This window comes from Mandrillus leucophaeus, unplaced genomic scaffold (assembly GCF_000951045.1).
Source record: "Mandrillus leucophaeus isolate KB7577 unplaced genomic scaffold, Mleu.le_1.0 Scaffold887, whole genome shotgun sequence".
Classification (NCBI taxonomy): domain Eukaryota; kingdom Metazoa; phylum Chordata; class Mammalia; order Primates; family Cercopithecidae; genus Mandrillus; species Mandrillus leucophaeus.
In genome coordinates, this window is record NW_012109663.1 from 441,511 (window position 1) to 466,631 (window position 25,121).

The window sequence follows — 25,121 nt, forward strand, 5'->3', positions numbered from 1 at the left end:
AGAATCCTGAAAAGGCAATATTGACTCAAGCAAAGCTGCCACCAAGGAATTGCAGTCTCCAAGATTTTTCCAGACTGCAGCATAGTGTGATTCTTCCTGCATTATATTCAAGTATTTCTTATGTATTTATGGTATATAGTTATTGTTTTTTAAGTTATCATTAAAACATTATTAGTAAAAACTGTTATCAGGCTATATAACTAGATGTCAGAAGAATTCTATAAATGCTTTAAACAAAAACTTCCAATTCTATTGAAAAGAATCCAAAGGAATGTCCAAATCCTTTAAATGTTTTGGAATTTTGTGAATCAAATATTGCTTTAAATAAACAATCTACTGGCTCAAACTGAAACATATGCTGAAATGTTTATTATAAAATTAATTATTGGCAAAATATATCTAAGTTTTAATAACCTTGTAGAAACTCCACCTATCAAAAAGAATTAGAATTTTGGCTTCAGTTGAACTTGAAGTTTATTATTGCTTCACTTACAATTCTTCCAATTGTTCTTTGAAAGCATTTTGTAGTGAACAGATTTGAACTTGTCTGGGAATCAGTTCAATGAATGGAGCTTCTTTGGGTAAATAGCTCTGTGATTATTCTTATAAAATGTGTTTCATGCCATTGCTTTCAGCTAGCAAATATATTTCTAATACAGGATGAAAGCATCTCTGCCCCAAAGATAAAATATGCTAAGAAACATGCATTAGGAAATGCAGATTTAGAAAATAGGTATCTTGGAGACTTATATAGAAACTTCCTTCCACAGATGCACTTACGTTTACTCTTTATTACTCAGGCTAAAATTTTATGCCACAGAGATGTCACAGTGGATGCCAGTGTGGTTCGTGACAGCAAGATCCCTTAATGCCAGAACAACGCTATTCCTCAAAGCATTTGTACACTATACACACCTCTTTAATAGCATTTAGTTCATCACCTAAACTGTGGTCCCTAGCAGTCAGCAACTGCCTCTGCTATCTAGCTTTCTGTTATCTAATCTAAATAAAAAGTAACAAAAATTATATTTGAGCAATAAGAAAATCATGCCACAGAGAGTAAACTGAAAGCTACGGCTTTGTGGATCTCAATGGCTTCCTGGTAGCAATTAATGCATACTAAGCACAGGCTTTATGGAGCACATCACCCATGTTAATGTGTGCAGGACTCACAACTGGCCTATGCGGTATGCCTATTTGTCATACTATTTTATTTATTTATTTATTTTTTTTGAGACGGGGTCTCACTCTGTCTCCCAGGCTGGAGTGCAGTGGCCCGATCTCGGCTCACTACAACCTCCGCCTCCCGGGTTCAAGCGATTCTCCTGCCTCAGCCTCCTGAGTAGCTGGGACTACAGACATCCGCCACCACTCCCAGCTAATTTTTGTATTTTTAGTAGAGACGGGGTTTCACCATATTGGCCAGGTCTCGAACTCCTGACCTTATGATCTGCCTGCCTTGGCTTCCCAAAGTGCTAGGATTACAGGCTTGAGCCACTGCGCCCGGCCTTGTCATACTATTTTAAACATGAGGAACCAAAGCTCAGATTGGTTAAGTACATGTCCAAGGCCATACAGCTAGTAAGAGGTACCAACTGGATTGGAACCCAGGCAAAGCAACCCCCGGGGCCACAATCCTAATCATCACGTTTGTATGCCTCTATGACATCGTTTAAAAGAATGTGAATGACCTGTCATTGGAGAAAAGAAAGATGGTGCAGAGCAATATGCCTAGAAAATAAAAATAATAAATAATGCTCTTATGTTTGTAGAATCAGGAGTGGAGGTACACACCCAATGCCTCTAGAAGTGTAGACGGTCTTTTTTTTTTTTTTTTTTTTTTTTTTTGAGATGGTGTCTCGCTCTGTCACCCAGGCTGGAATGCAGTGGTGCGATCTTGGCTCACTGCAAGCTCCGCCTCCTGGGTTCATGCCATTCTCCTGCCTCGGCCTCCTGCGTAGCTGGGACTACAGGCACCTGCCACCAGACCTGGCTAATTTTTTGGTATTTTCAGTAGAGATGGGGTTTTACCGTGTTAGCCAGGATGGTCTCAATCTGACCTCGTGATCCTCCCACCATGTGTAGACTATCTCTTAAGAGGAAGCACAGGAAAATGGTTACCATGGTGTCCTCTAGGAAAGGAGCAGGGAGCCTGAGGGCCAAGGGTGAGGAAAACATATTTTGCTATGTCTCCTTTTGGACAATTTGGACTTTTTTTTTTTTTTTTTTTTACCATAGATATATATTACCTTTTCTAAAACACAAAGATCAATTTGAATCTCCTTGTGGCATTCCCTAGCTCTTCAGATATTTGTCAGGCTGAAACAGTACTTGATGGCATTTACTTCATACTATAATTGCTTCCATCCAGCTTCGTTTCACTCATGACAATAGACTTTAGTATTATAGCTCAGAGGTTTCATCATGAAAAAGTACCAACTTGAAAAAGAGTGTGAGAAACCAAAAAAGAAAAAAGGAGGAGGCAATTTGTCAAAGCCTATTTTGACTTGGACTTTAAAAACCAATTCTGATTACAAAGCAACACTGTATTAGTTTGTGAGGTCTGCTATAACCAAGAACCACAGCCTGGGCAGCTGACTATAAGAAATTGATTGCCTCACAGTTCTGAAGGCTCAAAGTCGGAAATCAAAGTGTCAATAGGATTGGTTCCTTCCAAGGGCCGTGAGGGAGAATCTATTCCAGTTCTCTTCCCGTGGCTTGCAAGTGACTGTCATGTTCATGTGGTGTTCTCCCCATAGGCAAGTCTGTCTCCTGATTTTCCCTTTTTACAAGAGGAAACCAGTCATATTGAATTAGGGTTCACCCTAATGACCTATTTTTTTTTTTTTTTTTGAGATGGAATTTCACTCTGTTGCCCAGGCTGGAGTGCAATGGCATGATCTTGGCTCATTGCAACCTCCGTCCGCCAGGTTCAAGCGATTCTCCTGCCTCAGCCTCCCGAGTAGGTGGGATTACAGGTGCCTGCCACCATGTCAGGCTAATTTTTGTGTTTTTAATGGAGACGGGGTGTCATCATGTTGGCCAGGCTGGTCTCAAACCCCTGACCTCTAGTGATCTGCCTGCCTCGGCCTCCCAAAGTGCTGGAATTACAAGCGTGAGCCACCACACCCAGCCATGGCCTCATTTTAACTTGGTAAAGACCCTGTCTCCAAACAAGGTCACATTTTGAGGTACTGGGAGGTTAGCCCTTCAACATAAGAACCTTCAGGACACAATTCAACCCATGTCACACTACTACTAGTCAACTCCGTGCTCTCCTTTCAACCCCACCCAGCAATTTCCTTGTCCTGATGTTGAGAGGTGAATCTCTGGGCTACTTATCTTGAAGAATGTTGCTAGCTAATCTTTGCGAGGAAAAGCCAGTGCAGGGGAGTCATGCCATGGTTTGGCCTGAGTGAAAGCGCTGTTCCCTCTTTTCTAGGTGGTATCACGGCAACCTCACGCGCCATGCTGCCGAAGCTCTTCTCCTCTCAAATGGGTGTGACGGCAGCTACCTTCTGCGGGACAGCAATGAGACCACTGGGCTGTACTCTCTCTCCGTTAGGTAAGGTGCTTCAGGGCTCTATGACTTCAGCATGGGCTCCTCTGTCACTTACTGACTTTATCATCACTCAAACTGTCAGATAGCAAAACTTCCCAATTCCTGTTAGACCACCAAGTTAAAGGATTCCAAACTCTAAATGATAAAGGTATAAAAACATTCCTGCTCCATTCATTAGCAGGAAAAAAATTGTTAGAGCTGGAGGAGACATGAGGAATTATTTGATACAAACCTTTCATGGGGCTGTTGAAGAATCTGAAGCCCAAAGCGGTGGAATGTCTGGTACCCCAAAAATCAACAATAGAAACAGTGCCAGAATCCAGATTCCTGACACCTGGCTGAGTGCCCTTTTCACATTCCCTGATTTATCTGTAAATGCAGAATGGATTTATGACTGTACAGCTTTCATAGTCACAACCTCAAGCAGGTAATATGCAACTTTACAATTTTTCCTATAGTGGGCTAACTTTTCTTATTGAGTCTCCATTTCTCCCAAATGGTAAGAAAGTTAATCCAGTCCCCACCAGGTTCATCCAGGCAATTGCAATCATTGTCCAGACCTTTCAGGTCCTCCCCACCCCACACCCGCTTCTTCCTGGCTGGCACCCCAGATCAGAGAGGCTGACCGAGCTTCTGGTAGTCAGAGGAGGTGGCTGGTTCTCAGCCAGGATCTGACAGTCTGCCTTCCACTGACATGTAGCAAGTTTTCTTGGGTTCTTAGGCACTTCTCCATGGATTAGGCAGGGGATGTGAGGACTCCATGAAATTTCCCTCAGCCACCCACCCATTAAGCTCAAACTGTTATTGTGTTACCGTTCTGATGGCACTTCCATATCCCATGGAGAGTCACTCTTCCCTTCGTAGTGCAGTCCCTCAAGCTAATCTGGCCTCAGAGGCTCTCTCACTTCTTTCCCACTCTGCACGGTCACTACTTGTCACTAACTCAGTAGCAGCATTCACACTCTGTCTTTGGGCTCCGGGCCTTGCCTCTATATTCATTTTCTATGCTACATAACAAATTATCAAAAACTTAGGGACTTAAAGTAACACAACTTGATTATCTCAGTTTCTGGCTGGATTCTCTGTCCAGGTCCTGCCAGGCTGGAATAAAGGTGTTGGAGAAGGTTGTGGCTCTGATCTGGCATTTAGTGTCTTTTCCCTTCATTTTCTCCTTTCCTCTTCATTCTTTTTCATCCATTCCCTTGCTGCCGTAGAACTGAGGTCCTCATTTTCCTTTTAGCTGTCAGCCAGAGGGGCATTCTCAACTCCGAGAGGCCACCCACAGTTCTTTGCCACATGGCCCCATGGCTGTTTACCACATCGGTGTTTGCTTTCTTGCATGCCAGCCAGAAAACACCTCCCTGACTTTTTCTTCGATGAGCAACCAGAGAAAACTCTCTGTTTTACAGGGCTCATGTGATTAGTTTCAGGCCCACTCAGATAATGTCCATATCTTAACATCAACTGACTTGGGACTTTAAGGACCTGCAAAATCCCTTCCCAGTAGCATGTAGACTAGTTTTGGATTGAATAATTGGCATAAAGTGTGTACTCCATGGGCTGGGACTTGAGGTCATCTTAGAATGCTGCCTGCCACAGCTCCCATTCCTGGAACAGTGAAAATCTACAGGCCTACTTGAAGTGGGTGTGCGATATAGGTAGAGGGTGATGGGATAAGTAGGGCTCACAGAGGAGAAAAAAGCATATTCATTAACATGTCACCCTGTTATATTTTATTTATACATTTTCTGAATAACATAGAGGAAAAACTTATTAATCCAAGATGGAATTCTGTTTGAGTGGCAACAAGAATTGTGCTTTCTCTGCTCAACAGCAAATGTCAAAAGTCCATCTAATGGTTAAGTTGTAGATGCTTTATTGCATACACCAGAGGTCCCCAACATTTTTGGCACCTGGGACAATTTTTCCACAGACCGGGGCAGCAGCAGATGGTTTTAGGATGATTCAAGTGCATTACATTTATTGTGTGTTTTATTTCTGTTATTATTACACTGTAATGTATAATGAAATAATTATACAACTCACCGTCATTCAGTATCAGTGGCAGCCCTGAGCTTGTTTTCCTGAAACTAGATTGTCCCATCTGGGGGTGATGGGAGTCAGTAACAGTTCGTCAGGCATTAGATTAACATCAGAGGCACACAGCCTAGATCGCTTGCATGTGCAGTTCACAACAGGGTTTGCGCTCCTATGAGAATCTATTGCCTCTACTGATCTGACAGGAGGTGGAGCTCAGTGAGAATGCAAACAATGGGGAGCAACTATAAATACAAATGAAGCTTCACTAGTTCACCCATCACTCATTTTCTTGCTGTGTGGCTGACAGGGGGATGGATGGGGACCCCTGGCATGAATCTTCCAAAAATGAAAAGTTAATTAACTTTTCACCTATGTATGTCTCATATGAGCAATTAGATCATAAGCTTTTTATAAATCAATGAGGTATATTTCATATACATAAAGAATAAATTATTGATTTTCGTTACAAGCACTAGAGAATGCTTATATTAAAAAAATGACCAGCAGAGGTGACAAAAACCACGGACTAATTCAGGAGAATGACTATTTTTGTTTTATGAACAAATATTCACTTATTTGTTCATTCTTTTACTGATGAATATTTGAAAGCATTGATTCTGCACCAGCCACTTTGGTAAGTGCTGTAGAACAGTGGTCCCCAACCTTTTTGGCACCAGGGACTGGTTTTGTGGGAAATGGGGGTTCAGGATGAAACTGTTCCACCTCAGATCATCAGGCATTAGATTCTCATGAGGAGTGTGCAGCCTAGATCCCTCACATGTGTTCACAATAGGGTTCAGGCTCCTGAGACTCTCATGCCTGATCTGACAGGAGGCAGAGCTCAGGCGGTAATGCTCACTCACTGCTCACCTCCTGCTGTGCGGCCTGGTTCTTAACAGGTACGCAGTCTGCAGTCCCAGGATGGGGGACCCCTGCTGTAGAAGATTCAAATACCTTATTTTGGGGAATTATAGCCTCACAGAGCCAAAAAGACCACATACAAGTAACATACTACAAAGTAGAGGTTGAGAAATAACATACAAGAAAGCAAGATAAGTGTTTAGGTGGTTCAGAAGAGAAAAAGCAATTAACTTTAAGCTGGAATTATCATGTAATACTTGACAGAGGAGGTGGTACTTGAACTGCAACTTAATGAGTGGCTGGGATTTCTACCAGTAGAGACAAAGAGAAAGACTGTTTCAGGAAAAAGGAACAGTGTGAACTAAGGGACAGAAGTGGAAACTCCTTGAAGAGCAGTAGGTCCAGTTGGACTAGGGCAGCAGTTCTAAAGGTGTGGTCCCCAGACCAGGTGTGTCACCTAAGAACATGCTAGGAATGCACAGTCTCAGGCCCCACCTTGGATCTACCAAATCTGAATCTGCAGGGGTGGAGGTGGAGGTGGCAGCAAGCTGGGTTCTCACAAGCCCGTCAGATGATTCTGATGCATGCTAACGTTGTAGCATGGGCTGCACTGAGAGGAATAGCAGGAAGTGAGGCTAGAAAGATAGAATGGGGTCAAATAAAGTGGAGAGGCAGATATATATATATATATTATTTAATATTCTGCTCATTTCAAAAATGAAGTGGAAAATGACAACGTAGGAAATTTGATATTTTATTCAGTAGGCAGTGGAACATGCATGGGAGGAAAAGAGCTGGGCTCACATAACTAATCAAGCGACAGAGCTGAATTCTGATTGACTCCCAGACAAGCAAGGGAGAAAAGCCCAAGATGGAGGAGAGTGTGGCGAGGGTGTCGTACGTCATTTCTGTCATTCCTATTCTCTGCCCTTCTTAAACTCATGCCCCATTAACAGCATAATGTTCAAGGACTCTTTTGGTAAGTCTAGGAGTAGATAGGGAGAACAGTCCCTTGTCTTCCATTAGAGTAAAAAGTTGAGGCAGGGCGTGGTGGCTAACACCTGTAATCTCAGCTCTTTGGGAAGCCGAGGCGGGAGGATCACCTGAGGTCAGGAGTTCAAGACAAGCTGGGCCAACATGGCAAAACCCAGTCTTTACTAAATATGCAAAAATTAGCTGGACATCAAGGCAGACACCTCTAATCCCAGCTACTCAGGAGGCTGAGGCCAGAGAATCACTTGAATCCAGGAGGCGGAGGTTGCAGTGAGCTGAGATCATGCCACTGCACTCCAGCCTGGGCGACAGAGCAAGACTCTGTCTCAAAATAATAAATAAATAAATAAATAAAAGTCGAAAAGAGCACACTCTGCCAAAAGAAACTGGTGATGCTCTTTAAAATTGTCAGTGGTTTCAATGATTGTCTAATTCTCAGCTCTTAGAAAGGGTTAATAGTGATGCTAATATCTAAGATCATCTTTCCCTTCAACAAGGTATTTATTTGTTAAATAACATTAATTACTTATTTTTCCCTTTTAGGGCCAAAGATTCTGTTAAACACTTTCACGTTGAATATACTGGATATTCATTTAAATTTGGCTTTAATGAATTCTCATCTTTGAAGGATTTTGTCAAGCATTTTGCAAATCAGCCTTTGATTGGAAGCGAGACAGGTAAGCTATGAGCAGACATTTGACCTATGAAATATTATTTCGGGATGGAGGAGAAACAAGGCAGATTTCAGTTAAAGAATGTCATAGTTGTCATTTATATTTCAACATTATCTTGAGGAGAAAACAATGTACTTTGTATAAAGTAGATATTTTCTCAGAATGTGTTACTTAATGGATTGATTAAAAGCATTTCTTTAAAATGGGCTGTCCATTTAAAAATCACATACACAATACACACAAAAAGAAGAAAGGTAAAAATGACATTTTGATTACCCATAATTTCACGTATGGGCAGTTTGCACATGAGTGAGACCCACAGAAGTAAATTTTAAGCATTTTAAAAAATGAAAATTCCCACTTAAATGTTCACAGGGATCGCTGAATATTGAAAATATTGACTAGGAAGTGCTCTCCTGAGTTATAAAATTCTGTTTCTATTGTCACAGTTTTTTAAATAAGATTTTAAGCTAGACTTAATTATGGCTGGAAAAGTTTGAATTGTCCTGTTTGAATGGTAAGAGAATTAAAGCAGAAAATTCGTGTTTAAAGAATAAACACAAAAAACAGTCTGTCTTGGCACTTGAATTATCTAAGATTGAATATCTTGTTTATTTATATTATTTTAAAGAAGTAAATGTCATACCTGTATTTGTGATATAGAATCACAACACTTTTGTCCTAAATAATGATAAATCTCAGTTAATCAAAGACTAGGAAATTCCAAGAACCTGTGGCACAAGAGGAACTGAAGACTTAATAACACAACCGGTTACCATGAGTTTGAACATATGTGTTTTCTTGGCAAACTTGCCAGTGGGCTTTCTGTTAACTTCAGTGTGGTGGGAAGAGGTGGCATCATTGGCTTCTGTCTTTTCTGCTATTTATATGGCATGGATAGTCTCTGATGTGACTCAGACAGTGTCTAGTATACATGAAGTGCACAGTGGAAAACTGGAAAATCGTTGCTCTGCTTTATACTGACTACACCAAGCCTAAGACAGAATAATCCAAACTACAAACTGAAGTTATAACCTTTTTTCCCTTCTTTCTTCTGGTATATATTCTCCCAATCAACCTTGAAAATTACTTCACCATTTAACAAGCAGTTGTTCTCATGAACAAATGGCCAGTGGAGGTATATTTATTTCCATTGCTACCTTGGCCTTGGCAAGCATTTCAGTTTCTCAAATCCCTTCACTTCAGTCTCCTTTCCTACTTGCATCCAATTCTATACTTGATTTTGTTCAGTTATTGGTCACGGGCAATGGAGAGGAGATTTTTAAAGCCAGGGCTTTGTTTTGTGTACCTCTAATTTTTGTCTTTCATATCTGCCAGGTCCTGGCCCATTGCAGGGCATTTTGGGTGAATAAATAAATGAATAAATGGATAACTCTAAGTAAGAACTCTTTGTAGCCTTCGAAGTCACTAGAGTTGCCATTTTTCTGCTTTCTCTTTTTCCTCCAACCAAAGACAGCTCCCTTCTTTTAAACTCTTCTCCTAGGCTCTATTTTCAACTTCTTTGATCATTCCCTGTGCTCTTTCCTGACCTTCTCCAAGTTAGGGAAAAGATACATATTCTGCCTACTGGCAGATTTCAAAACATTTAAGATCAAAGTGAATGCAGTGCTTTCTGGTTGAACCTTTCTGGCACTGATCCAATCACTAGGCAAGAGGATCACCTAAGGATGCTCCAAAGTAAAGATGTTTTGATATTAGATTTGGGACAATGATAAGCTTCCTTGTAACTAACACTGTTCTGAGTAAAGAAGCCTTATGATTAATACATTAGGGATTGTAAGGATTTGTAATCCAGACTTCTACAGTAATTACTCTAAAACTCAAACTTGCTATATTATTATCTTGACTATAATTACCATTTTATTTATTACAATATAACTCAGGAACCTAATATTTTTATCCTCTCCACTGCCTCTCCTCTGTTCTACTCATTACTCAATGAAGAATTTGCTGCTGTTTGAATTCCTGCTTCCAGCCCCTGGTGCTGATGGATATGCACTTGACTTGCTAGCTTCCTGCCCTTGAGTTAGAGTCCGCTAGCTTTATTCCTCTTATCTGTCCCAGCCAGATGAAGGGAAAGCCATCAGGGCTAGGAACAACAGGCAAAACGCATGACAGATGAGTGTTCAAATCTTGCCCCTCTGGGAGTAATAGGCCTTGGGAAACAAGATAATGTGTTCAAGTCATGATGACTTGTAAGCCCAGAAAGTCCTCGAGGTTAGAGTCAGCATTGCAGACTATCAAGAATGGTGAATGGAGCCTGAGATGCCACCTTCTAAAAATAGGCCTTTTCTTCTTGTTCCTTTAAGCATGGGCTCCTAGTATTGGCTCCCAGTGATCAGCAGATCTTCAGGCTAATGATTTCATGTTCACCATTAGATGAAGTACGAATACTTCTTATAGTTTATGTTTGATTAACATCACCAGGAAAAGCATTTGTCCACACAATGGACAAGCCCCTCCCAGGGCTCTCAACTTCAGATTACCAGAATGAGAAGGACTAGAATTGGATATTTCAGGCCACTCCTGTCAGTCAGACCCAATGCAGGCCCAGCCTCACCCTGCAGGGCCTAGAGGGTAAGTTTATTAAAGAGAGACTTTCTTATAATACATTTATCTACCTTTGAGGGCAACATAAATGATATCCAAATAACCAAAACTTTACACTTTTGCCTTGCAGTTATATATAATGCCTTCAGTAGAGTGAAACCCAGAATATTTGATTCTGGGTCGTAAGAAAATCTTTGCACTCAAAATAGATAAAAGTGTTGACCTAAGGGGATTAATGCTATTTTAAGATATCTTTTTTTTCCTATTCCCTACTCTTTACACTTTTAGGATTTCTGTTTGCTAATCTGAAAAGCAAGGATTTCCTAAGCAACATCTAAGCCTCTTGCCAACTTTAAGAGTATGTTATGATAATTTCCCTTTCCCTTGTCATAATCTCTATTTCATCCCTCTAATCTCCATTAAAGTTTCTGTTCACTCTAATTTCTTTTTATCAATACTCATAAACACTCTTAAGATACTTCCAATTGTCAAAACCTAATAATTTCCTGAGTACATGATAGAGATATACAATGTACTCTCTTGCTTTATTTTTCTCAATGGCCCTTTTACCTTCTGACATATATAATTCACTTATTTTTTAAAAAATACTTCTTTTTCCACACTAGTCTGGAAACTCCATGAAGAAAGGGATTTTTGTCAGCTTTGCTTCCTGCTGTGTCCCAGGACCTGAAAAAATAAGTACTAATCATGTCCACAATATGTCAGATGCCCCATTCCCAATGCCTGCATTGCAGTTTTTTATGGCAACACCAAAACTAGCAAACTTGTGACAATTTTAACTTTCAAAGTTTATAAAAGCATAATTTGAAACGATGTTTTGTGTTGCATGTATGCTCAGTGATGATTAAATTCAGAATTTGCCTTTCATTTGTGATAGTGTTGCAGTACTTTTCCTTAGTTCAGCTAAAGATTGGGTCCCTCTCCATCCCACAGACACAAAAATTTAGGCTTGCAGATGGTTTGAAGGGTGAGTGAAGCAGGGTTTTCTTGGATGAAAAGAAAGAAAAGAGGGCCTAGCCAGGATCCCTGCTAGAGCGCTGCCTGCCGAACAGTTTGAATTCTATGTTCCTCACAGGAAGAGGAAGGGCCAGGCTCCTCCCCGCTGCAAAGGGCACGGACTTCCTAAGGCTCCACCTCAGTGGGCAGGCAGGTTGGAGTTTTTCTGTCTTAATAGTAGGATATCAAATAAAACATATTCATGTCTGTGCACGAACTCTAAACTAAACTCAAATAGATTTGAAAATTTGAGAAACTTTTTTATTAGTATAAATATGTTTGGTCCATTATTAATTTTGTCATATTCTCTTGTAATTAGCTAAGTTTCTCATATATAGTCTTGAAAATGTGGATGGCATTTATCTTTATGCTTAAATGTCTAAATATGATTAGAACAAAAAAATTACTTTTACCATTACCTTTTGTTTATATTTCAATAATTCTTAACATGAAATTGCCATGTACAATTTATTATATTGTGTTGTGACTGTAATCACCTAACTGGCATGCAAAAGTATAATACAAGTTAAGTTCTATGTTTGTGCTTATCCTTTATAATAATTGGTTCTCAGTGTTAAAGGTGTCATCTTATTTTTTTTGTAAATGTCAAATCTCCATTTCTCTTTTTGTTTTGATATGGGGATTCCCAATCTTTTGACGACTGCTACTGCTATTATTATTTAATTTTGTGACACTACCCAGGTGGCATTTTTAAATAATGCGGTTAAAATTAATTTTAATTTGAGAACTGGGTGATTCTTCAGAAAACAACTAGTGACAGCTTAGAATTTTGCCAAACTTCTTTAGTTTATGTTTGCCAAAAATACAAAATGTTCTCAGTTGATAGATGAGTTTTGTTTGAAAAAGGAAAAAGCAGCTGAGAAGGGAATTAAGGCCAACATTTTTAGTGTTTGCTAGTTTCCAGGCATTCACCTACATCAACTTATTTCATCTCAACCACCCACAATAATGCATACAACGGTCTATTTGCAGATGAGGAAATGAAAACTCAGAGGTTATAAGTTACTTGCCCAAGTTTTTACTGCTGGTAAACATTAGGGCTGAGATTGGAATCTGGGCTAATCTGGTTCTAAAGCATAGATGCTTTCCATGCACCTTGCTATCTTCTGAAACTGGTCCCACAGTAGCAATACATTGTTGCCATGGTACAGCATGGCCTTAAATGGATTTAGAAGAATTCAGAGCTGATATTGGAATCTGGGCTAACCTGGTCCTGAAGCATAGATGCTTTCCACGCACCTTGCTATCTCTTGAAACTCGTCCCACAGTGGCACTGCAATACATTGCTGCCATGGCACAGCGTGGCCTTAAATGAATTTAGAGGAAGTCTTGCCACAATAATATAATAGAATGATTGTAGGATATGGTCGGGCTATAACACGTGTCTTAGTCCTATCCCTCAGTTTCTTCTTTATCTCTTCTTTAAAGTCTATAATAATGTGTTTGGTACATGAAGTCAACCTATTGTTCTAAAGAGTGTGAATCAACTTTAACCTCTGCCTTTGTATTTATTGTTATTCCCATTTTATTTACACTAATTGCTATTTCAGAAATTATACTAGAGGAAATTTTAAAACATAAAAAGGCTGACAAGAAAACATCCCCCCAAATATTCAGGTTCATCTTAGTCATGTCTCTCCGGCAAGGATATCAAACAGCCTATCTAAGTATAACAAAGTAAAATAAAAGTTAAAGTTTGAATGAGAAACTGAAAGAAAGGGAAAATGAGAGGTAAGATCAAATGACAGCAGGAACAAAGTATTTCAAATGAATATTGTACATTTACAGGAAGCAGTACAAGCATTTGGTAACTAAGCTTCTCGATGTTTTTTTCCCCTTATTTGGGGCTGTCTGCTTAACTAGATTTACAGGATGTTAGAGTTGAAAGGGAGCTCAGGGACTTTTGCATTTTTCCTTTATAAATGAAGAAACTGAGGCCTGGTTAGAAATGGGGAAGCAAAAACTCACATCTCCTTTCCTCAAGCTGCCTCCTAAAGAATCCATTTCTTCAAACTTTGATTTATACGTGTCAACTCTTGCCCACAAGAGAGCACAGTAGTTCACATGCCCTAGAGGTTTCCATGGTGACTACATTGAGGCTGAGAATAATTATGGTATAATGAGTAAACACACGAATTCTAAGTTTCAACTCCAGCCTCTGCCATTTGCCGGCTCTGCGTGTCTCCTCAGGCAAGTTATATAATCTCTCTGAGCTTCAGTTTCATCATCTTACGAAACTGATTTGGTGGTTGTAGCTCATACTTTTATGGCTTATTGTGAAGATTGAGTGAAATTAGGCACATAGGACATTTGGAATGATTCTTAGCATAGTATAAGTATTTAATAATTATTATTTATATTTAATAAAACCCTTTTATGGTTTTTAATTCCATCAGATTCTATGCAAAAGCTGTACGTTCTTTGATAAATCATGAAGAGTTAGTTTAGGGACAATTGAATTTGCATTTGTCAAATATTTGTGATGTTCTCTTCAAACTTTAATCCAGTTCCATAGTGGACTTACATAAGTGGTAGAATCAAGTGAGCACTCCAGAAAGAGTGACTTGACTTGGATATTTGAACAGAATTTTCTCCTACACTGACTAACTGCTATGCCTCTCCTAGTTCAATGCACTTCACCCTATTAGAGTGGAAATTAAATATTAAAGCCCCTTCACATGTAAATGAACATGGCTTAAAGTCCATTTGCAAAGCAGGTGGCAAAGAAGGAAGGAAAAAGATCTTGAATAACCCTATTCTCTCCTGCCAACCCCAAGAAATCTACTTCTTATTGGAAGGAGGGGAGAGAGGAACTCATTATGCCCGTTTCAGAGCTTGTTTTCTGAACCTGAGGGCAGTAATGAAACATGAATGGACATGATCTGATTTTAATTTAATTCAACAAAGTGTTTTGAGTGAAATGGCACTGTGAGCCACTGATAATATAGAAAGATAAATCAGATATTATTCTTGCCTTCAAACACCTTACAGGATAGCTGGGGTACTTGATGAATAAGCACTGACCTCCTTGCATAAAATAAATACTCTAAACAAAAGTCTTTCTTTAGGAGTTTTGTGTGCCCTGTGCTACACTCTATTTCAGATACCAAACCAATGCCTAAGAATTGAGACTGTTTTTACTCTCTTTCTGAATTTCTGCTGGAATACAAGATAAAGGGTCCTTCAATGTAATTTCATATTATTGCATATAGTTATGTATGTAACTCTTACACAGAGTTACCATTCAGTCAAAGTAAACGGAAATGCCTGCTGCGGTCCAGCTCTGATCATCTCAAAAATGTACCTCCACTAAGTATGGCTGAAACCAGGTTTCATGTCAAAGGCAGGAAAAAATAGTCACCTTTACGTAGTTCAGAAACTGAAGTGAAACTTACAGCCAAGTTTCCAAGGCCTGTGGTTACTGGTCTTCCTCCCTCTTCTTGCTCTGCTACCCCTGCCTCCTGTTGCCTTTTTCTAAATCTCCCAGTTGAGTCCTGGAGTTCATTTGGTCTGAATCTCAGTAAATCAGAGTCCCTTTCATCCCAAGCTGAGACACTATCTTGGACCTTGGATGCAGAGTATTAAGAGTCTGTGGTAGCCACAGTAGTTAAGTTTGTTTGTTTGTAGTTTGTTTGTAGTAGTTAAGTTTGTTTGTTTGTTTTGAGACAGAGTCTCACTCTGTTGCCAGGCTGCAGTGCAGTGGTGCCATTTCGGCTCACTCCAACCTCTGACTCCCTGGTTCAAGCGATTCTCCTGCCTCAGCCTCCCAAGTAGCTGGGATACAGGCACGCGCCACCATTGTCCAGCTAATTTTTGTATTTGTAGTAGAGATGGGGTTTCATCATGTTGGCCAGGATGGTCTTGATCTCCTGACCTCGTGATCCGCCCCCCTCGTCCTCCGAAAGTGCTGGGATTACACTCATGAGCCATCGCACCCGGCTAAGTTTCTTTTGATTGGAAATGACAGAAATCAACTCTGGCTAGCTGGTTTTTTTTTGGTTTTTTTTTGTTTTTTTTGTCTTTTGTCTTGTTTTTGATTTTGTTTTTAAGTGAGTAGGGTACAAGAACACGAGAACAGTAGCAGAATTTTTTTTCTTTTTGTGATAAGAGTCTCACTCTGTCGCCCAGGCTGGAGTGCAGTGGCATGATTTCGGCTCACTGCAACCTCTGCCTTCCAGGTTCAAGCAATTCTCCTGCCTCAGCCTCCCGAGTAGCTGGGACTACAGATGTGTGCCTCCACGCCCCGCTAATTTTTTATATTTTCTTTTTTAGTAAAGACAGGGTTTCACCATGTTAGTCAGGATGGTCTCTATCTCCTGAACTTGTGATCCGCCCGCCTTGGCCTCCCAAAGTGCTGGGATTACAGGCGTGAGCCACTGTGCCTGGCCCAGAAGCAGAATTTTTGAAAAGGATATTAACAATATACCCTCCCAGAATTTAAGGGCAAGTTGAACAACCAAGAGACCACAAGGAATCTGCTTAGTAATCACGGCAACTCTGAGGCTTTCAGTCAATTGATATGTCTGTCTTAATTCAGCTGTGATCGTCTCAGAAGTGTACCTCCACCCAGTCTTTCTGAAATCAGGTTTCATGTCAAAGGCAGGAAACAATAGTCTACGTCGTGTAGTTCAGAAACTGAAGTTGGTGGACCTTCTCTCTAGAGAAGTAATTAAGTGGATACCCAAGAATTGAATCCAATTAGTGTGACCAGATCAGGTGTTCGAAGGCAGGGCCAGGTCTGGGGGTATTACATGGTTGTAGGGAATCTATCTCTGTACACTGGGAGGTATAATCTCTGCAGAAGGGGAAATCATTAAGCCTCACAGCCATGCCAAGAAGTCTGTATATTGGCTTTTCCTTGGGCAAGAATAGTCAGCTAAGGAGAACTGTCTTTTAGGACACCAGATTTGTATCCATATAAGTTGCCATTTTATAAGTACATTGTCATCTTCTTCATCTCACAATTTAGTTTAGCCTCATTTGTGGGGTTACTAGTTAAAATCAATCTACAGTCAGATCTACTCTCCTGGTTGACTCAATACCATTTTCCTTTGTTTTACTCTTGTTGAATTAAACTTTAGAGGAGATTTTCAAAATAGAATTTGGGTTCCTCCACTAGAGATTTGAAGAGCTGTGCCTGCGATTGTTGTCCTTTCTTGCCCTAGGTCTGGAGAATTGTGGACCTGGGAGGCTGGTTCATCTTGAGTCTTTCCTGGCTCAAGCCTGCATTACTGTAACATTCATTGATTAATTCATTTACTCATCTGCCTTCATTATGTCAGAAACTGTATCAGGTGGTATGGATACAAAGATAAATTTGACCCATATGTGGGCTGAAGAGGCTCACAGAGGTTGGAAATGCACACGTTGGAAAGGCAGTGGCTCTCTAATACCAAGAGGTAACAGCACTGCAGGCTCAGGCAGTAGCCCAGCCCAGAGATCCTTACCCTGCAGCACAACTGGCCCCGGCAGCCATTTCTCCTACAGGGACTGATACTGTGGTAGCAGAATAATGCCCCCACAAAGATGTGCACATGTCTCCCTGGACCTGTAATATATTGTTACATGGCAAGAGGGAATTAAGTTTGCAGATGGTATAAAAGCAGCTGATCAGATAACTTTGGGGTGGAGAGATTATCCTAGATTGTCTAAGTGAGACCATTGTAATTGACAGGGTCCTTATAAGTAGTAGGGAGCCAGAAGAGGGAGAACCAGAAAGATGGCAGCAGGAGAAGGATCTGACTGGCTGTTACTGGTTTTGAAGACAGAGGAATATGGCCACAAGTCAAGACATGAGGGCACCTTTCAAAGCTGGAAAATGCAAAGGAATGAATCCTCCCTAGAGCCTCCACTAGGAAAGCAGCCTTGCCAGTTTTAGACTAGTGAGACCCATTTCAAACTTCTGACTTCCAGAACTGTAAGATGATAAATTTGAATTGTTTTAAGCTATTATGTTTGTGGGAATTTGCTACAATAGCAATAAAAAATTAGGCCAGGCACGGTGGCTCACGCCTGTAATCCCAACACTTTGGGAGGCCGAGGTGGGTGGATCACCTGAGGTCAGGAGTTTGAGACCAGCCTGGCCAAAACATGGCGAAACCCCATCTCTACTGAAAATACAAAAATTAGCCAGGTGTGGTGGTAGATGCCTGTAATACCAGCTACTCGGGAGGCAGAGGCAGGAGAATTGCTTGAAGCCAGGAGGCAGAGGTTGCTGTGAGCCGAGATCGTGACACTGCACTCCAGCCTGGGTGACAGAGCAAGATTCCGCCTCAAAAAAAAAAAAAAAAAAAATTAACACAGGTATTATTATGTGAAGTGTGTGTCTGGTCATATCAAGTGAGTACATCTTTCTGGAGTGTCATTTAAAGCATTGTTTTCATATTAAGTATTAAATATATGAAGTAGAATGAAAATTAAGCATCAACTTTGAAGATAAAGCATATGAGTTCAAAATGTATCTAATTTGGGAGCTTCTTTGATCCCTAGGCTTCAATTCTCCTCTCCTCTTCTGCAGGGTGAAAGTGTATAAGAGGCACCAATTTAACTCTAGTAATCACAAGTAGTGATTACTGACTACCACCATTTTTATTCCTAGCAGAATATTGCATGTAGGTCTTTTTTAAGATTTCAAAATTCATGTCCCCAAAGATGCGATCATTCAAATTTTATTTAAGGATTTAAAAATATTCTGTCAAAGAATAATAATATCTAATATGTTATAATTTTCCCACCAACATTTATTTGGTGCCTTCTGAAAGAAGCGTAGTTATTCTCACTAGTCAGAAAAGGAGCAGAAGCTTGTAATGGTTGTCCAAGGCCAATAAGTACTGAATGGCAGTAGTGACAATTGAACCCTGTTCCTCTGCCTGTGCATCCAGTGCTCTTTCCAAGGGTCCAGAGTGACTATGAGGCACATCACTGGGAGTGTTTCTTAGGGGTAGGAGCCAGCGCTGAATTTACCATGCATCTGCAATGTGAGCACTGTGTTCACAGAGCCCCTGAGTCTGCACAGCGGCTACTCTTGATATAGGTACTGCTTTTTTCATTCTGACTGTAAAACTGTAGTCCGCCCCTTCTCTTCATATGACTGGCTCTGTTCTTATGGGAAGATCACATCGAAAAAAGAGAGCACAGACAATGTACAAGAATGGGACCATTCTGATAATGGCGAAATCCATTTCTCATTGTGATCCCCATGCTGCAATGCCAATGAGAGGCAGAAAGAGGAAGGGCCGGAGGCTTTCATTCTTCTCTGAGGTCAAGATCAGACACCCTCTTCTGGCTTTTCTCAACAGCTTTTCATTTTACAGCAGCACCTTATCTGGGCCCAAGTGTCAAAAGCCACAGTTCTGTGTTTGCAGTTAGATATTGCATGTACTCAAGTATCACAGAATGATTTTGTTTTGTGTAGATTTTTCTTTTTTTTTTTTTGAGACAGAGTCTCTCTGTCGCCCAGGCTGGAGTGTAGTGGTGTGATCTCGGCTCACTGCAACCCCCGCCTCCCGGGTTCAAGCAGTTTCCCTGCCTCAGCCTCCCGAGTAGCTGAGACTACAGGTGCCTGCCACCATGCCCAACTCTTTATTTATTTATTTATTTATTTTGTATTTTAGTAGAGACAGGGTTTCACTATGTTAGCTAGGATGCTCTCGATCTCCTGACCTCGTGATACACCCGCCTTTGTCTTCCAAGGTGCTGGGATTACAGGCCTGAGCCACTGCGCCCAGCCCGTTTTGTGTAGATTTATCATTAACATTAGGGTGTTTTTTAACCACAGAGGAGATATTTTTCATTTTCTCTCTCTTACTCTAATTCAGGTTCTCTACTTTCCAGAATCTTTCAAATATTTTCAGACGCCCTTCCTTATGACTCTTGGAAAATGTCACCCTCTCCCAACCCCACCTTTTTTATTCTCTATCCCTTTACCATGCCCTATTCATTTTTTCCATAGCACTTCTCACGCATAAAATATTTTTTTAAATTTTTTTCTGTCTCCTCTACCTAGAACATAAGCTCCATAAGAGCATTTAAACTCCTTTGTTTGCTGTTGTATTCCCAGTACCTAGACAAGTGCCTGGCACAGTGCAAAGCTCTGTAAATATTCGTTGAATGAATTGCTGAATTCTTTACATCTCTTCCATCTCTGGTACAATCTTAGGCCTGCTGTAGAAAAGACCCTAGTAAAATTAAAAGCAAGAAACCATAGCAAGGAAGAAAAAAAATCCCCTTAAGTTGCCTCTTTTTGTAGTTAGTTTCTGATTGACTGATTGATTGAGGGAAGGATTTCAAGAAGGAAATGTCAGAAGCATAGACTCAGAACTGCTCTGAGCCCTTGGAACAAAGTTCCCCAGCCCCCTATTCCTGGCCCCCTGGGCTGAGCCCTTTTTCTGCCTGAAGGCTCCCCCTCCAGGTGGAAGGGGAGGCAATCACTTGTGAACACCAGCTTGTTCAGGTCATGTTCACTTAGTAATGCGAAGACTTTGCTTGGTTACTCTCATTAATTGGGTAGTATCAGAGAGTAGGGAGAATGCTCACTTTTTTGAAATCCACTAATTTGTTACAAGTTTATTCTGAAACTGGCAAAAATAAGGGCAATGGAATAGATCTTCCTCTATCCCAGTGCGTTTGTTTAGTCTTGTTTTCATGGCTTTCATAAAGCCTTCCTGGGAAACTTCCAGTTACTACTTAAGATCTAAGTCAAACGTCACCTCCTTTACGAAAGCTGTCCTGAATCCTTTCATGGAAAGGTTCTTCAGGCAGTCTGGGGACCATCATCATGCTTCACTCACATGGCTGCCATTGGTCTCATCACCCTGTTCATTTAAACAATCATATCTGTTACCAGTTCTGAGTACCAGGAGGCCAAGGAGCATCTCCATCAAGTTTTATATCTCAGTGTCCAGCTTAAGTGCCTGACACCTAATTGATGTTTGATAATGTTGAGAAAATGAGTGAGGGAATACATGAAAAAAATAAAAGACTTTCCAATCGAGCCACAGTTATCCAGTTAGCGTTTGGACCTTCCTTCTGAGAACACTGTTCGATTATATACTTTTTGTCTTCATTCAGGCACTCTGATGGTTCTAAAACATCCCTACCCAAGAAAAGTGGAAGAACCCTCCATTTATGAGTCTGTTCGGGTTCACACAGCAATGCAGACAGGAAGAACAGAAAATGACCTTGTGCCCACAGCACCTTCTGTAAGTGACCTTCAATGTCACCACAAGCTCTCTCACTGTCTAAAATCAATCGAGTTCAATAAAAGTTAATAAGAGTGTATTTGTTCACATAAAAATTCTAGCTTGGAATATAAAACTTGGAAAGGAATGTAAGATTTGAAGCCTATGACTCAGATCATCTGGTCCTGGGTAGATCATAAAAATTACAAGGCAGCTGGACATGGTGGTTCATGCCTGTAAACCCAACACTTTGGGAGGCTGAGGTAAGAGAATTGCTTGAGCCCAGGTGTTGGAGACCAGCCTGAGCAACATAAACATCTCTACAACAAACTTTAAAAAATATTAACTGGGCATGGTGGCATGCACCTGTAGTCCCAGCTACTCAGGAGGCTAAGGTGGAAGGATTACTTGAGCCAAGGAGGCTGAGGCTGCAGAGAGCTGTGATTGCGCCACCGCACTCCAGTCTGGGTTACAGAGTGAGACCTTGTCTCAAAACGAACAAATGAAAGCAATACAATAGTAATAGGATTTTAAATACTTAGAAAATGGAACTTAAATCTCTGTCCTTAGTTAATCAAACCACTTCATAGTAGAATGGGAAAGAGAAGTTTGCATTCACATAGTTTACTAAACTGTTTTCTTCTACAATTTTCTTATATTAAGAAAATATATATTTTTAATATTTCAACTACCTATGGAAGACAAATATTCTCCACCTTTGCTATAAAAACTCAGTGTATTATTTTGTCTAGCTTTTTTCCTTTACTGACTAAAGTTTACAGACAGAAAACACTTGTGCTTCTTTGCAACGTGAGCCATTGTTCAGTTTCAGTGCAACTGGGGCACTCATTGTTTGTCCAAGAGTCTGTTTACATTTGTTTTGTGAACTGTGACTCTGCAGAGGTTCCTCTCCAACACCCCTTTCCCTTCATTATTCTGAAGGCTCTGTTGTCTCTTCCTTGTTTGCTGAATACTACTGGTATTAGAAACCTCGATTTGGGCAGATGATGAAGAAGATAATACCCAAATAAATATCAAGAACTAATTCTGGATAGTAATCATGACACTTGAAAAATAATCACTTGAAGATATTCAGCTACAAATTACATTAAAATAAGTGTAACTTTCTATATCTACAGTACTTTTCTCTACCCTTGACCAGAGAGATCTTTCTTAAAAAGAAGCCTTGCCACGTGACCTCTGCTTTACATCCTTTGGTGGTGTCGTTTGTCTTCATGGCCCACCTGGACCCTGCTTGGCTCTCTGTCTTCATCTCATGCTACTCCCACACTCACACTGTGAAACCTGTCTCTCTCCTGTCCCTGCATCTGAAATGCTACCAACACCATTGCTATCTACTCATCCCTCAAGACTGCTATCAGGGATCAGTATCTTCCAGGAAGGCTTTCTTCACCCCCTCTAGCTTCTTTTACAACACTCCTCTTCTGTGCTCCAGAGCACCCCTCTGTTTGCCTTTGTTCTAAAATTACCATGCTGTGGGCTAATTACCTTCACATCTCTCTGCCCTCCCCACCAGCCAGAAACATCTAAGGACATGAATCATTGCTTGTCCTTGCAGCTTTACAGCCTAGTCTGGCTCATGGCACATCTTACATTTTCATTGCAGTGCTACATCTCCTCAGAAATAAGAATCCTGAAAATTGACTGAGAAAGTTATTTTGGCTTTGTTAGAAGTGGGGGAGAAGGCATCATAACTCAGAACTTGAGAAATTTAGGAGCACAAGACAATAAATAGTCCAAAGGCAGAAAAGAGCAAAGAACAAATCAAGATCTACTCTGCAACCAATTCTTGTTTTCCAGTTGACAAGTCCCTTCATAATTTCCTCTTTACCCATCCTTACCCTTAATGTAGGTCACCAGTCACTTCAACATCTATTTCATTTGCACTGTTAGTTTAACTTCACATTCTCTTCTGCTACACTTCCCCTAAAGGTCTCCACTCAAGGTCAATCAAACCATATCCTACTAAGTGTGTTCTTTATCAGCAATAAAATACAGATAATACCTAATTTGTGAGATTGGTGTGAGCAGAAGATATAGTATCCTTATGCAGAAATAAGCCTCTTTAAAGCACATTCTGGAAACCTTGTTACTTACCTTCTTTGCTCACTCCAGCTATCAGATGGATTCACCTCTTTTAAAACAGAGTTTTTAAAATAGTGGTGAGTGATTGATTGACAATGACTTGAACTCACACTGTATAACGACAAGCTTATGAAGTTGATTGTACATCACTATGGACAAAAAAACCTGTAAAGGTTTCCTAGAGGATCTGAAATGTTTCTCATTACTTCTTATTGAGAAATCATTGGTGACTGGACCAGCATAACTGGGGAAAGAGTTCTGGTCTGATCAGAGTGCTCTTGTCCCTTATCAAACACAAGTTCTAAGCCTTCATTTGCTACCCGAAATGGCTACATGATGCTGCACCTACAACTCCAGTCTGAGAGCCCTGAGGGTTTTCAGACTTCTGCATTTTCCTTTTGGGGTGTAGTTCTGGCTCAAGGTTTAGCAGTGGAGGAAGAGAATTAAAAGAACTTCTTGTTTGAAGTGAAAGTGAAAGATGCCCCACTGCCCAGAAATGCAGATGATTGTGTAAAACTCTTTAACATCTTTTAGTAACTGCATTTGGGGAAATTGCTATTTATGTCTCATAAACAACATAGCATTGAGTTCCCATGATAGTATTAAATTTAATTAATTCATTTATTAAACAAACTTTTTTTTAAAAGTTTTTCCAATACACTCACAACTGTTTTAAGCACTGGGAGTTTGGCAGTGATTTTGACAACGGTCCTCCTCCCCTCACTGAGCTCACATTCTAGTGAAGATCACAGACAATAATCAATGCAGTAATCTAATACCAGATGGTAATACATCATGAAAAGAAAAAGTAGGATAAGGGGAGAAGAGGGAAGCAGGGGAGGCCTCAGTGAGGAGGAACCATTAGTAAGAGATTTCACTGAAGGGAAGAAGTGATTCATGTCAAGATGTGGAAAGAGTGCTGCAGGCAGAGGAAATGGTACCAAAGCCCTGGAGTGGGAACTAAATTGAGGTGTTTCAAAGGCTAGAAAGAAGGTCAGAATTATGGGACGAAGTGAGCTAGAGGAAAAGTTGTAGAAGGTGAGATTATTGAGGTAATGAGGGGTCAGATCACATAAGGCAATGGAGTTTTCAAAGAGCAGCACCTCCCCGCTGAACATTTAGAAATATGAGTGTTTCTGCTGGTGCAATGCTTTGCAGCACTACTATCATGAGTGAGTGTCAAGAGCCATGAAGAGTCTGACTTTACCCTGCTTGCAAGCTAACAAGTTAGCTTGCTACAGTTTCATGGATGCTGATGGATGACATAAGACTTCTAGGTAAGAGATGAAAAATAGTTTGTTATTCACAGGAAGAGCAAGAGCTAGGATATCAGTATTTGTGCTAGTTCCCTGTGCTGAGTCGAAGTTCCCAAAGGGCAACATTGAAAGGGCCAGTTGATATCCATAATGGGTTGCCCTACAAGAGAGGAATCCTGAGCCTTGGGAACCCAAATCTTTTCTAATGATCAGTAGACATGTCTTTTGCTCTGAAGGGAAATATTTCTATATTCCAAGGCTGCTTGTATAAGCATGCTTTAAATATCAGTCTGCAACAAAGAGCTGTTAATGCCTTGCCCATAAGACATTTGGAAACACAAGAGACCCGTAGAGAATTGTTTCCCAACAGTGATCAGAGGCCAACTATTCTTCAAAGAGTGGTAAAGAATTATCTTGCCCAAAAATCTCAATAGTACTTTTTGTGCATAACATAAAAATTCTTTACCTTCTGAGCTTGTTTAAAAAAAGATTATTGCACATGGATTGAATGTGATACATGAAAGAAAGAGTAGCAGAGTCATGGCAGAGAAGCCCTGCTATTTACTGAGAAGACCGACTCTGCTGGAGGGGTGGGTTAAGGGGATGAGAAAGAAGAGCTCTATTTTGGACATGTTAAATGTGAAATACCAATTAGTTGGTTGGTAGAGATTGAAATTAATATAGTTCAAGTTCCTGACATAATAGGTCCTATCTAAAATGTTAGTTTCCTTAGCTTCCCTTTTGTGGTATTTGACATTTTTAACAATTCCCTCCTTCTAAAAATTCTGTTTCCTTAGCTTTGGCAATATCTTTCTCTTTTTATTCTGTAATCTTTGACACA

General features: G+C 40.4%; 1 protein-coding gene across 2 annotated transcripts in view; it reads left to right on the forward strand.

Annotated features, from left to right (window-relative positions):
• DAPP1 (dual adaptor of phosphotyrosine and 3-phosphoinositides) overlaps positions 1-25,121 on the forward strand; it is a 55,556-nt gene that overhangs the window by 15,786 nt on the left and 14,649 nt on the right. For both annotated transcript variants that reach the window (XM_011969359.1, XM_011969360.1), the window contains exons 2-4: positions 3,443-3,565; positions 8,000-8,133; positions 20,809-20,939. In XM_011969359.1, the coding sequence (XP_011824749.1) occupies positions 3,443-3,565; positions 8,000-8,133; positions 20,809-20,939 (388 nt within the window). The remainder of the gene's footprint in view (positions 1-3,442; positions 3,566-7,999; positions 8,134-20,808; positions 20,940-25,121) is intronic.